Raw genomic sequence first — 14,704 nt, forward strand, 5'->3', positions numbered from 1 at the left:
GCAATGCACTTTAGTAAATTAGTATTTTGAAGGTACAGCTATTTTCCAATGCTGTAGACTGGCTGAATCTAAAAAATAAAGAGATGACTACACGATGCACTTTATTCTGTAATTCTTTACACTGTTTCAATTTCACCTGACAACTAATTTCAGTAGAAACGCCATTGGCTGATGACACTGCACTAATGACACCATCCATACTTTCTCACGATGAGTGACCCAGAGCTAACGTATCTTCTTTTTTCCCCAAAGGCGAGAGATAGTCGGGGTGGTGGAGCCTCTGCCCCATGATGAAACATACTGTGACCCCGCGTGTCTGTTCCATGTTGCTGAAGATTACTCATTCATCCGGTAAATGACAGTTTTCTTCTATTTCACTTCTAGGATTTGTGGACAGAGTGACAACTTTAATTTCTTTTTCTATCTCCATTCACCTCCCCCTTAGATCCTCAAAATAGATGATCAGTTTCAATTCGATTTAACTCAACATGATGTATTGAGTTAAATAAAACTTACATGAGATCTTTTCTCCCACCATCAGGGAATTTATAGTATCCTTGGTAGAAATAGAAATATATTTTTGTTTGTCTTCTTGTTACTGACAGAGTGCAGGGTGATTGTAATAGAGTATTTTTATTTATTTATTTATTTATTTTGAGTGACTAGTATGGGTTTTTTTAAATTTTTGAATTTTATTTTATTTTTTTATACAGCAGGTTCTTATTAGTCACCCATTTTATACACATCAATTTTGTTTATCTTCTCAAAGAACCAGCTTTTAGTTTTATTGATCTTTGCTATTGTTTTCTTTGTTTCTATTTCATTTATTTCTGCTCTGATCTTTATGATTTCTTTCCTTCTGCTAACTTTGGGGGGTTTTGGTTCTTCTTTCTCTAATTGCTTTAGGTGTAAGGTTAGGTTGTTTATTTGAGATTTTTCTTGTTTCTTGAGGTAGGCTTGTATAGCTATAAACTTCCTTCTTAGAACTGCTTTTGCTGCATCCCATAGGTTTTGGGTCGTTGTGTTTTCATCGTCATTTGTCCCTAGGTATTTTTTGATTTCTTCTTTGATTTCTTCAGTGATCTCTTGGTTATTTAGTAACGTATTGTTTAGCCTCCATGTATTTGTGTTTTTTACGTTTTTTTTCCCTTTAATTCATTTCTAATCTCATAGCGTTGTGGTCAGAAAAGATGCTTGATATGATTTCAATTTTCTTAAATTTACTGAGGCTTGATTTGTGACCCAAGATGTGATGTATCCTGGAGGATGTTCCATGCACACGAGAAGAAAGTGTAATCTGCTGTTTTTGGATGGAATGTCCTATAAATATCAAATCTATCTGGTCTATTGTGTTATTTAAAGCTTGTGTTTCCTTATTTATTTTCATCTTGGATGATCTGTCCATTGGTGTAAGTGAGGTATTAAAGTCCCCCACTATTATTGTGTTACTGTCGATTTCCTCTTTTATAGCTGTTAGCAGTTGCCTTATGTATTGAGGTGCTCCTATGTTGGGTGCATATATATTTATAATTGTTATATCTTTTTCTTGGATTGATCCCTTGATCATCAATGTAGTGTCCTTCCTTGTGTCTTGTAACATTCTTTATTTTAAAGTCTATTTTATCTGATATGAGTATTGCTACTCCAGCTTTCTTTTGATTTCCATTTGCATGGAATATCTTTTTCCATCCCCTCACTTTCAGTCTGAATGTGTCCCTAGGTCTGAAGTGGGTCTCTTGTAGACAGCATATATATGGGTCTTGTTTTTGTATCCATTCAGCAAGCCTGTGTCTTTTGGTTGGAGCATTTAATCCATTCACGTTTAAGGTAATTATCGACATGTATGTTCCTATGACCATTTTCTTAAGTGTTTTGGGTTTGCTTTTGTAGGTCCTTTTCTTCTCCTGTGTTTCCCACTTAGAGAAGTTCCTTTAGCATTTGTTGTAGAGCTGGTTTGGTGGTGCTGAATTCTCTTAGCTTTTGCTTGTCTGTAAAGCTTTTGATTTCTCCATCAAATCTGAATCAGATCATTGCCAAGTAGAATAATCTTAGTTGTAGGTTCTTCCCTTTCATCACTTTAAATATATTATGCCACTCCCTTCTGGCTTGTAGATTTTCTGTTGAGAAATCAGCTGTTAAACTTATGGGAGTTCCCTTGTCAAGGGAAAAACGTATGTCATTTTTCCCTTGTTGCTTTTAATAATTTTTGTTTGTCTTTAATTTTTGTCAATTTTGATTACTATTGTCTCGGCATGTTTCTCCTTGGGTTTATCCTGCCTGGGACTCTCTGCTCTTCCTGGACTTGGGTGGCTATTTCCTTTCCCATGTTAGGGAAGCTTTCGACTATAATCTCTTCAAATATTTTTTCGGGTCCTTTCTCTCTCTCTTCTCCTTCTGGGACCTCTATAATGCAAGTGTTGTTGCATTTAATGTTGTCCCAGAGGTCTCTTAGGCTGTCTTCATTTCTTTTCATTCTTTTTTATTTATTCTGTTCCATGGCAGTGAATTCCACCATTCTGTCTTCCAGGTCACTTATCCATTCTTTTGCCTCAGTTATTCTACTATTGGTTCCTTCTAGTGTATTTTTCATTTTATTTATTGTATTGTTTATCTGTTTGTTTGTTCTTTAATTCTTCTAGGTCTTTGTTAAACATTCCTTGCATCTTCTCGATCTTTGCCTCCATTCTTTTTCCAAGGTCCTGGATCATCTTCACTATCATTATTCTGAATTCTTTTTCTGGTAGGTTGCCTATCCCACTTCATTTAGTTGTTTTTCTGGGGTTTTATCTTGTTCCTTCATCTGGTACATAGCCCTCTGCCTTTTCATCTTGTCTGTCTTTCTGTGAATGTGGTTTTTGTTCCACAGGCTGCAGGATTGTCGTTCTTCTTGCTTCTGCTGTCTGCCCTCTGGTGGATGAGGCTATCTAAGAGGCTTGTGCAAGTTTCCTGATGGGAGGGACTGGTGGTGGGTAGAGCTGGCTGTTGCTCTGGTGGGCAGAGCTCAGTAAAACTTTAATCTGCTTGTCTGGTGATGGGTGGGGCTGGGTTCCCTCCTTGTTGGTTTGGCCTGAGGCGACCCAACACTGGAGCCTACCTGGGCTCTTTGGTGGGGCTAATGGCGGCCTCTGGGAGGACTTACGCCAAGCAGTACTTCCCAGAACTTCTGCTGCCAGTGTCCTTGTCCTCACGCTGAGCCACAGCCACCCCCTGCCTCTGCAGGAGACCCTCCAATACTAGCAGGTAGGTCTGGTTCAGTCTCCTGTGGGGTCACTGCTCCTTCCCCTGGGTCCTGATGTGCACACTACTTTGTGTGTGCCCTCCAAGAGTGGACTCTCTGTTTCCCCCAGTCCTGTCAAAATCCCGCTAGCCTTCGAAGTCTGATTCTCTAGGAATTCCTCCTCCCGTTACCAGGGCCCCAGGTTGGGAAGACTGATGTGTGGCTCAGAACCTTCACTCCAGTGGATGGACTTCTGTGGTATAAGTGTTCTCCAGTTTGTGAGTCACCGACTCAGCAGTTACAGGATTTGATTTTATTGTGATTGCGCCCCTCCTACTGTCTCATTATGGCTTCTCCTTTGTCTTCGGATGTGGGGTATCTTTTCTGGTGAGTTCCAGTGTCTTCCTGTCGATGATTGTTCAGCAGTTAGTTGTGATTCCGGTGCTCTCGCAAGAGGGAGTGAGCACACGTCCTTCTACTCTGCCATCTTGAACTGGCAGGCCGACTAATATCTGTAATAGAGCATTTTTAACTTGAAGCCCTAAGACCTATGTTCTTCCCCTCTTAGCTCCAGATCTTGAATTTGTTGAGTCTCAGTTTCTTTCTTTCTTTTTTATTTACTTATTTGGTTGCTCCGGGTCTTAGTTGTGGCATGTGGGTTCTTTAGTTGTGGCATGTGGGATCTTTAGTTACGGCATGTGAACTCTTAGTTGCGGCATGTGGGATCTAGTTCCCTGACCAGGGATCGAACCTGAGCCCCGTGCATTGGGAGCACAGACCCTTAGCCACTGGACCACCAGCTAAGCCCTGAGCCTCAGTTTCTTTATTTGTAAAGTGGAAATAATACTGTTGATCTGCCATAAGTATCGATTGGCATCATTTATGTGAAAGGGCTATAAATCTGTAAAACACAATACAAATGTGAGCTAACATTTAACAAAATAATACTGCCTTTTTGTCAGCTGATACATGAATGCAAGTATGATGAGTCTGTAGGGTTCATGTTTGGGTCTTTCTGGAGGGAAAAGAGGTTTAACTGGTACTTCTTTGGTGACTAGGGCTTCAACATTTAAATACATGCCCCAATCTTTGATTCTAGCACAGAAACTAAACACAGGACAACTTCTTTTCTTTATCTCTTTTACAGATATTACACAAGGACCATTTATCAATTCCAGTTTCATGAAGCCCTTTGTCAAACAGCTAAACATGAAGGTCCCCTGTACAAATGTGATATCTCGAATTCCACCGAAGCTGGGCAGAGGCTGCTGTAAGAGATGCTTCAAAATATTGACCCTCTCATTCCTGTTTAATGTTACTCATTTCCACGCCTAGGTTTGAATTTGATTTCTTTGCTCTAAAAAGAAAATTGGGGGCCTCAAAATGTTCTCATCCACAAATTAAATGTTTGTTTCGTGGTCACACAGGAACCTGGACCATGTGATGGCTGGACAGGCCACCTCCTCTCTCCATGTCATAACTACAGAGCTCTTTTTGTAGTAACTGGAGGGGAAGAGAGATTGAAGGATGAATACATCTGTTAACATGGCTTCTTTTCTTATTTGCCAGGAGCAAACTTAGTCAAGCCAAAGAGGAGAAAGTATAGATTGTACATGTAAGTAGATGTACATCTGGAATCCCTCAAAAGGCTCTGAACCCACCCTCCCCTTTTTTCTTGTAGCCAAATGCTGCACCTTGGAAAATCAGAACCCTGGACCTCAGCATTGGAACGTATTGTGGGAGTAAAGACTATGGACGTAAAACCACTGCTCAACTACTTTGAGCCGTTGTTGACCTGGCTGAAAGGCCAGAACAGGAATTCATTTGTGGGATGGAGAACAGACTGGACTCCATGTGAGTACATTGAGTTGACACATTTCTAACTGCCCACTTTCTGCTTCCCCTAGTCCTCTCTGGCCCCAGTCTCATGGGACTGGGACACAGCTGAATATGTTCTCCCTCTACTTAGCCCCTGTACTACGGTGGTAGCTGCCATTTTATCTGGGAGGAGACACATTTGTTGAGCAGCTACTATGTACCTGGCACAGTGAAAACTACCTCTCTCTCTCTTTTTCAAGTCTGCTTTACTAGCCCCATATTTAAAAGAGTCTAACGGTCTCCAACCCACTGTATTCGAATCCGGCTCGTCAAAGACAAATACTTTTAACAATTTTAATGCTATTGCCTCTCCTTTCTGGCAGTTACTTTCATATTTTTAAACAATTTGTTTATATTGTCATTCCCCTGTCACTCACTTTTAGGCATGCACTTCTGCCTACTCGTCTGCCTCCTTTTCTCATTCTCCCAATTAGGTTTAACATAATTTTTCATAGAGAAATTATCAATATTTGCATCATTTTGCTTGCAGAACCAAGTAATATACTATTTTATATCCTTTCTTATGTGGTTTTTTGTTTGTCCTGGAGTTTCTATTGCCTCATTTTTTTTGTATGCCTAATTTGCTATGTACGTCACATTCATCTTTTTCAACTATTCCAACATATCTATTCTTTTCAGTCTCATTTTTTCCTAAAGAACTCCCACTTAGAGTCCTCCTGTCTCAATGTGGACCACAGTTTTCATCCTGAGTCATCCCTTTGCTGCTGTCCTGGGTTGAATCCACTGCTTCCTGGATGCCATATCTTCTTTCGTGAATTACCTCTTGTTTTGCTGCACAGCCTCCAAGTGACTTTCTAAGCAAGAGCTCATGGGGTAGGAACACCAACTGTTCCCCAAAGTGTCTTTAACCAGACCTTGAGTTTCATTCCCCTTGTTTTCCGTCCAGTATCTTTTTCCCACCCGCTACTGTACCTGAATCCCAAGGCTTTCCGGGATTCTGTGGGACTTTGGGGGTCTGTGCTGCCTCTGTGTACACATTAGGGCATGGCTTCCTGACCCTTGCAAAAGCACTTACCACTCCTCCATAACTTCTCATTTTCCAAAATTGTGTTGATACCTTAAAAAATTCCTTTACTATCACTGTAGTGGGATCTTGGGAGAGGAAGGAAATAAACACACATGGTCAATCTGTCATCTGTAACAACAGTCTGTTATTTCTCTTTAATCAGATTCTAACCAAAGCATCAAAGTGAGGATAAGCCTCAAATCAGCTCTTGGAGAAAAAGCTGTGAGTATTCTACACAGTGCGTCTATGACTTTCAATGTGTTCCCTTAAATAGGGCACAACAAGCCCATTCCAGTGTGGTCTAAAGATGAGAGGACACATGGTTCTCTTAAAAAGCTCTAGATTCTGCCCTTTGGCTTTTGGGTTGTTTGTTTTTTTAGTAACACATTCATTCCCTATTGGATTGGCTATGCCTCCTCTTTCCTTGTGACTTTGAAGGTGTTATGAAGATCAATGAGAAAACATCCAATGTTAAGTATCAAATACCCACCCTCCCAATTCACTCTAATCACCATTACTTGTATTTGAGGAAGAGGACATGGTTATATTTTGAGAGATTTTTGTTCTTAGAAGCACTGTAGGCAGTTTTGCGTTGTTTTGTCTTAGTCAGTCATCTATATCCTGGAAGCTTGTTTTAATCTTAGACCTCAGCCCTGGACCTGCTTAATCGGAATCTGCATTTTAACAAGCCCCCCCAGTGGGTCTGTAGACACAATAAAGACTGGGAAGCTCTGATTTAGAACACAGTTTCTCAAACGTAGCTGCACACTGGAGTCATTTGGGATTTTTGAAACATATCAGTGCTTGAATCCCACTCCCAGAGATTCTGACTTAATTGCTCTGTGGTGTGGCATCAAGTCATCAAAGCTCCCCAGGTGACTGATTACGGCACGGTTTGAGAACCACTGATGTAGAGATGCATTTCAGGACAACAGAATGTTTTACAGAAAATCAGATTACTTACACCTTCATGTGAATTACTTTGATCAGCTATTCCTTTCTCCTAAACACCTGTCTCAGGTTATCCAGTTTGAAGCAGTAGTGGCTTTGATTGGGAAAGAGGAGAGGAGAGGGTCGCCCCAGGCAGATGGGGATCAAAGGCGTGGGTGGGCTTGTGGCATCCTGCAGGCTTTGCAGGATTAGAGGGCAGCCTGACACTATTGGGTAAAACAGTCCAGGGTGCTACAGAAAATTGTTCTTTGCACTGGATAGACCCAAAGATGGCATTTCTACCCCTTTACTTTTCCTGGTAAGTTAAATATTGTCCAAGGTTCCACAGTAGTTGTAGTGTAACTTTCATAGATAAGTAAGACGTTTAAACATAAATAACATAGTAGGAGTAAAAAAGGAACGTTTAAGAAAGAAATAATAAAAATGGAAGTGCATCACTTCTCAAACTCTAAAAGTTCAAGTTCCTATTTCTTAACAATCATTGAGTATCTCTGGGATCATTTCTCTTTCTGTCATATTTTTATTAGCTCTTCCTTGGACTAATGAAATTTAATTATTTTAATTTAAAGTATCTGGTAGGTCAGGATCCTTTTCAATTATCTTCTTTTTTCTTGACATGTGTCCCCATGTTCTCTTTCCATGCAGTGAGGGATCGGTAGTCTTCAGAGAGGTTGATGGTGTAACGTTCTGAGGCCTATTCACTGAGCGAGAGGCTGCTTTGATGAGACCAGAACCATACTTTTAGCCAGAATAACTGCCCAGTTCAAGCTATTTCATGGCAAAGTCCACCTGGATCTTTGACACTAATTTGAGAACTTGGCCTTTGCTTTTTTTGAATATAGAAATAGTAACCAGAATATTAGTAATAATATTAATAATATCATTATTACTATTAAAGCAACTTTTTCCAACAGCTGTGTGATATCAAGCTGGGGTCAATGTAGCAACCCTTTGAAATCCTTTTTAAAATTTATTTTATTTATTTTTTAAATTAATTTTTATTGGAATATAGTTGCTTTACAATGAAATCTTTTCTTTAAACAGCTAAAATTTTAGATTTACTTCTGAAAATGTAATTACATTTTTAAAAATTGAAGTATAGTTGATTTACAATGTGTTAGTTTCAGGTGAACAGCAAAGTGAATCAGTTATACATATACACATTTTTTTTTTCAGATTCTTTTCCCATATAGGTTATTACAAAATATTGAGTAAAGTTCCCTGTGCTATACAGTAGGTCCTTGTTGGTTATCTATTTTATATATAGTAGTGTGTGTATGTTAATCCCAATCTCCTAATTTATCCCTCCCCCACTTCCCCTTTGGTAACCATAAGTTTGTTTTCTACGTCTGTGAGTCTGTTTTTGTTTTGTAGATAAGTTGATTTGTATCATCCTTTTAGATTCCACATATAAGCGATATCATATGATATTTGTCTTTCTCTGTCTGGCTTGCTTCACTTAGTATGATCATCTCGTAATTGTTTTTCCTAGAAGGGGGAGAGATGCAAACTTCGTGCTATTCATGATCTCTACTGCCATCTACTGGAGGAAAGAGTGAACGCTTTTTTCTCTTTCAACAGGTTTTTCCTGGACGATGCAAATACACAAGCCATTGGTTTAGCACTGAAACACAAGAACAAATTACCTTGTTTACAAAAAAAATTTTTTTCCTTTGAACCTCAAGTTTCTTCTTTTTTTACACTTACACATATCCAAGAATTTACTATAAAAATAGTAAAAACTCAGCATATTTGTTTACAGTATATGGACATTTTAACCAAAACCAATGGCTCACATGACTCCCATCTATAAACCTTCCCTCCGGGTGTTTATTTCAACTTGCATCAAACTAAATTAAAAGGGCCAGTGAACGCCATAGTTTTTAAAGCGTGGCAGCGGGACCAGCTCCCACCATCTGGGAGCTTGTTAGAGATGCGATTTCTTGGGTCTCCTCCCAGACCTTCTGAATTAGAAACTCTGAGGCTCAGGCCCAGGATTCAGTGGTTTAACAAGCCCTCCAGGTGATGCTGATGCACACTCAAGTTAGAGGTTACTGACGTCACGGAGAGCAAGAATCTTTGGCATATTAGACAATTTAAAAATAACGCTTGTGGGGAAATCCCTGGCGGTCCAGTGGTTAGGACTTGGTGCTCTCACTGCCAAGGGCGTGGATTCATTCCCTGGTCGGGGAGCTCAGATCCCACAAGATCCCACAAGATGCACGGTGCGACCAAAAAAAAAAGCTTTTAGAATATCAGGTTTTAATGTACCCCACGATCTCTACTGAGCAATGTTTTTGTTTTGAATTTGCAGTATGAATGGAATGACAATGAAATGTACTTGTTCCGGTCATCTGTTGCGTACGCCATGAGAGAGTATTTTTCAAAAGTCAGAAACAAGACCATTCCTTTTGGGTGAGTTGATTTGCTGTGCTGTCAATCAGTATTTCCCTTACTCTTGGGTCTAAGAAAATATTATGCTTCAACTTTTATTCAAATGAAATTAAGAAAAACCTCCTAATAACTTTTAAATCTCTTTGATCTCCTTGAATTTGGGCCAGTCTATTTAGGGATGATTGTGACTTATTTGACTCGTAGGTGACAAGAGCACTGTTATTATTAAATGGCCCTCTCCTCGCCTCTCTCTTCCCTTTCCACCCCCTTCCCTCCTCTCTCCTCTTTTCCTCTCCCCTTCTTTTCCCCAAATGCTCTCATCCACCCTCAGCACTGAAAAAAAAACGGCAGAAATCTCTGCTTTCATTCATGAGCTTATATTCTAATGTATCTGTTTTGTGTGTGTGTGTGTTATAGACAGTCAACAAAATATGTAAATATGTAAGTAGTAGAATTCGATGGTGATAAGTGCTAGGGAGAAAAATTCAACAGGAAAGGAGCTAGGGAGTGCTGGGGTGTGTGTGTGTGTGTGTGTGTGTGTGTGTGTGTGTGTGTGTGTGTGTGTGTGTGTGTGTGTGTGTGTGTGTGTGTGTGTGTGTAGGGTTCAATTTTAACTAAAATGGTCAGAGAAAGCCTTGTTAATATTTGAGCAAATAGCTGAAACAGGAAAGAGAGTCACAGGTGCAGACTGTGGGGAAATGTTTCAGCTGGGAAAATAGCAAGTGGAAAGATCCCGAGGGACAAATATCCTTCACCTGTTGAAGGAGCAGCCAGGAGGCTAGTGTGGCTGGAGCACAGTGAGCTAATAGAAGACCAGTGGGAGATGTGGTCATGGTGGGACTGGGCCGGGGGGGTGGGGAGGCGAGAAGAAAGTTCGTGTGTGCCTCCCAAGCTGTTCTAAGGCCACTGGCTTTCCTTCCGGGCGAGGAAGGCTCTGAGCCCTGTGATCTGCCTTGGGTTTTATTAGGATCAGTCTGGCAGCTGTGAGAGCAGAGTCTTGTCACATCGTACTGTCAACCCCGCTCATCACCCTCACGGTGGGGGTAACATGACTGTTTTTGCTGGGAGGGGCAAGGTTCGAAGATATCAACGCACCACCTCTGTCCATGGAACAGGGCCATTGCTGCCTGCCATGTTGTTTAGCACGAGTCTGGGTCACCAACGATTCCTTGCTGATTCTGCTACTGCTTTCAGTTTGAAATTTTTCTATGATTGGAAAAAAACCCCAAACTGTTGTTCTTATACGGTGGCGGAACTAACAGCGCCAAGACTTGCTGCCACACCTTATGCAGTTGAGTTCATGTGCTTTGGGCCCTGTTAAGCTTGTTGGGACAATTACATCCTTCCATGACGGGCCCTGCCCCACGTCTCCCTACTTTACCCTGTGATCCTCCCCCCATCTCCTTTTCACCAGCAGGAGAAGTTTTCATTCTCTTTACAGTGTCCTCTGTGCCACCAGGGAAGATGTTTCTTTTGTTTCTCCACAGGGAGAAGGACGTGTGGGTGAGTGACTTGAAGCCAAGAATCTCCTTCAACTTCTTTGTCACTTCACCTAAAAATATGTCTGACATCATTCCTAGAACTGAAGTTGAAGAGGCCATCAGGTGATACTTCACTTTCTAATGCATGATAGCAGGGCAGGGGGTTCCCCAATGCAGCAGCAACAGTAACGCATATTTGGTGTGCTTATACAGTGCCAGGCACTCTTCTGAGTCATTTACATGTTTTTCCTCATCTTAAAAACTTGGGTTTTAATTCCAGAATCTCATAGCAAGGGGATTGTCTTAATTGGGTTTATCCAGATACAGGTCCTTAGACAAGGATTTGAGTGTAAGTCGTTTATTTGGGAGGTGACCTCAAGAAACACGGATGGAGGAATGTGGACAGGAGACAGGATGGAAGGAAGGTAATAAAGGACACGTTATGAGCAGGTTACCACTGTGGGCAGCTAGAGCTCCATTCTGCTGGGAATTCTGGGAGACGGCGTAGAATATGCCCCTCAATTGTCCCATCAGAGCTGGGGTATTTATTCACCACCTCCCATCAGTCACTGGTTGAGAACTGCTTACAGGGGAGACTAACTTCCCAGCATTGCTGGCCTGCAGGCAGGGCCGAATCTTGTGGCCTGAGAATGCTCTTGGGAAAAGGCAGCAGATACTGGCTGAGGGAAGCCTGGCCAGCACACCCGGAAAATGGTAAGAGCAGAGGGCACATGGGCAGGTGTCGCCATCATTTGCTGTAGGGACTTTGATGTAGGATCCATTTAACTAACCAAAGTCCGAAACAAGGTAGGCAAGGATAGGATTCCTTAGACACTGGTTAGCCTCCATTCCAAAAGAGGGACTTGCTATTGGTGGTGAGTGTTCAGAAGGGACAGTTTTCCCAGTTTGCCTCAGCTGTTTCCCAAAACAGCAATAGTGAATAATGGAGAGATGTAGGTGTTTACCCTTGTCATTAAAAAAAAAAAAAAGAGGCTTCAGCTGCTCACTGCTACAGGAAGTGCTCACTAGGTGGCACTCTTGAGCTGCTGTTCATCTTCGGAAGCAGAAACAAGACTTGCTGGGCAGAGTGGGCCTAGAAAATCTGGTTTAGTGGGGTTTACAACCGGAGCACGCCCGGAGACTCACTGGCTGCCTCCGCGTGACTTGTCCTGGGGAAAAGCGCCAGCTGAGATCATCATGAAGGAGCCCCGCCCTCCTGCAAGCTACAGGGGTCCTCAAACTTCCTGTTTCCAGAATGCCCAGACTCTCAGACAGAGGTTGCCAGGGGTGACATGCCTAATGCTGCTTTGACCTCTCTCTCTCTCTCTCTCTCTCTCTCTCTCTCTGGGTGGACTCTGACCTCCTCCTGACCTGCCCTATACCCAAGGGCAGGAGGATGTGATGCCAGACACTTTGGTTTTCAATCTAGAATATTGAACATTTCACTGTTTTTTGTTTTAAAAATAATCTTCACCTTTTTTTTGGCAAAGCCTCCTTCCCTGTATTCCTCCCCAGTGCTGCCTTTTAGTGATAATTTTGGATGTCAACACCTTTCATTTGTAAAATACAACTGTCAAGACTTGTGTAGAGGGACTGTTTCATTTGTAGAAGAGGTGGATGCAGTTGTCCTTTTCCGTTATTTGATATAACATCATTGTAGACATACCCTGACAGAAGGGAAATTCTTACCAAACATGCCAACTTTGCCTTTACAACGCAGTAGTCACGAATGAACAAATGCCAACCATTTGCACGTTTCCACACTTGCAGCCTAATTTTCCAATGGAGCTGTTTCCAAGCCTAATCTAGGTTACAAGATAGGAAGGATGTATAATTGTCAAAACTCAAATCTTTCACTGAACCTGGTTATTTACTTTGATTTCATTGCTTTTTTAGGTATACATTTTTAGGATAAGCCTTATCAAATCCGTTTGGGAACAATGATGTAGGGAGTCAATAATTGCACACAGTTTTCTTTTGCCTAAGTGTTTTGCTTTTGGGAATAGGATGTCCCGGGGCCGTATCAATGATGCTTTCCGCCTGGATGACAGCAGCCTGGAGTTTCTGGGGGTTCAGCCGACGCTGGCACCCCCTTACGAGCCACCTGTCACCGTATGGCTGATTATCTTTGGGGTCGTGATGGGAGTGGTAGTGATTGGTATTGTTGTGCTCATCTTCACTGGCATCAGAGATCGAAGAAAGTAAGTGACCTTTCTTAGACTTATCTATCCTAAAACAGAAAGGTTTAGGGAAAACTAACTGGAAATTTTGCGGTGAGTGGTAGGTTGTACAAGCCAATTCCTTATTTGGACAATTTCGCAGCTACATATTCTTACGCATCCCCTAGAAATTTACCAGATTTCATCAGCACTTTGCCTCCCTAGCAAAGCCCCACCATACAGGACATGTCCAGCCTGGAGTTGGCTGGTGTGCCCTGGTAAACTCCAGCCTGGCCCACAGCATCATTGCCCCCACCGCTAAGAGGCACTCCAAACCCAGCAGGAGTGAGTGGGCTCAGGGCGTTATCCTTACTGATGAGTCCTCCTCGGTCTAGAACTGACCTTAGAGGCTGGATTAGTGATGGATTTGAACTGTGAAATCATTCGAGAATGAGCTCTGAGATTTGCTCCAAACTGCTACACTCGAGTCCTCTTCATCCCTCCTCTGATAGCACAGACGCCCTACTGTTCCCTCAGTTGATGGGTCAGGCACCCTCTAATTTGTTCTTGAGTTGAAGATCCAAGTTCATGGAGGATTTAAATCACCAGAGACCTGATGTATAGTCTTGCCCTGCCACTAGATTTGTTTTCTGACCTTGAGACGTCATTTACGTTTGTTGGGCTTATATAATTGAAGTTAATCATATTTTATAGCACCTTACAAAACTCTTTGCACACTTTCGGCTGTTTAAACATGTTCTTCAACTTTGACATGCACTAGTCTATTTTGCTCAATTTTCTTCACTATATTATTCTCCCAAGTAACTTCATTTTTTAAAATAGGCATTTACTAGAATACATTCATATAGTTAAAATTTTTTAAGTACAAAAGGATACACAGAGTCTTCTGTCACTCTTTGCTTCCAAGTTCCCTTCCCAAAGCCAACAAAAACGATCGGCTTTTTAAAAATTTTTATTTTATATTATAGTCGATTTACAATGTTCTGTTAGTTTTAGGTGTACAGCAAAGTGATTTAGTTATACATATATCTCTTCTTTTTCAGATTCTTTTCCCATATAGGTTATTACAGAGTATAGAGTTCCCTGTGTTATACAGTAGGTCCTTGTTGATTATCTGGGTTTTTTTGTTGTTGTTTTGTTTTTTTGCCGTTCGCGGGCCTCTCACTGTTGTGGCCTCTCCCGTTGCGGAGCACAGGCTCCGGACGCGCAGGCTCAGCGGCCATGGCTCACGGGCCCAGCCGCTCCGCGGCATGTGGGATCTTCCCGGACCGGGGCACGAACCCGTGTCCCCTGCATCGGCAGGCGGACTCTCAACCACTGCGCCACCAGGGAAGCCCGATTATCTGTTTTATATACAGTGGTGTATATATGTTAATCACAATCTCCTAATTTATCCCTCCCTGCCCTTTCCTCTTTGGTAATCATAAGTTTGTTTTCTAAGTCTATGAGTATTTCTGAAAAACGATCAGTTTTTTGGAGACCCAATGAAGCAGAATCTTTGTTTTAGTAAGACCTGCAGACTTGGACACACATTACAGTTTAACAAGCACTCCTCTACATACTAAAAACTTGCACA

General features: G+C 41.7%; 1 protein-coding gene across 3 annotated transcripts in view; it reads left to right on the forward strand.

Moving 5' to 3' along the window:
• Positions 1–14,704, forward strand: part of ACE2 (angiotensin converting enzyme 2) — a 56,391-nt gene that overhangs the window by 39,926 nt on the left and 1,761 nt on the right. For all 3 annotated transcript variants that reach the window (XM_019925618.3, XM_073798847.1, XM_073798848.1), the window contains 7 exons: positions 253–351; positions 4,365–4,487; positions 4,899–5,071; positions 6,286–6,344; positions 9,388–9,488; positions 10,955–11,071; positions 12,955–13,149. In XM_019925618.3, the coding sequence (XP_019781177.2) occupies positions 253–351; positions 4,365–4,487; positions 4,899–5,071; positions 6,286–6,344; positions 9,388–9,488; positions 10,955–11,071; positions 12,955–13,149 (867 nt within the window). The remainder of the gene's footprint in view (positions 1–252; positions 352–4,364; positions 4,488–4,898; positions 5,072–6,285; positions 6,345–9,387; positions 9,489–10,954; positions 11,072–12,954; positions 13,150–14,704) is intronic.

This window comes from Tursiops truncatus, chromosome X (genome assembly GCF_011762595.2).
Source record: "Tursiops truncatus isolate mTurTru1 chromosome X, mTurTru1.mat.Y, whole genome shotgun sequence".
Lineage (NCBI taxonomy): Eukaryota > Metazoa > Chordata > Mammalia > Artiodactyla > Delphinidae > Tursiops > Tursiops truncatus.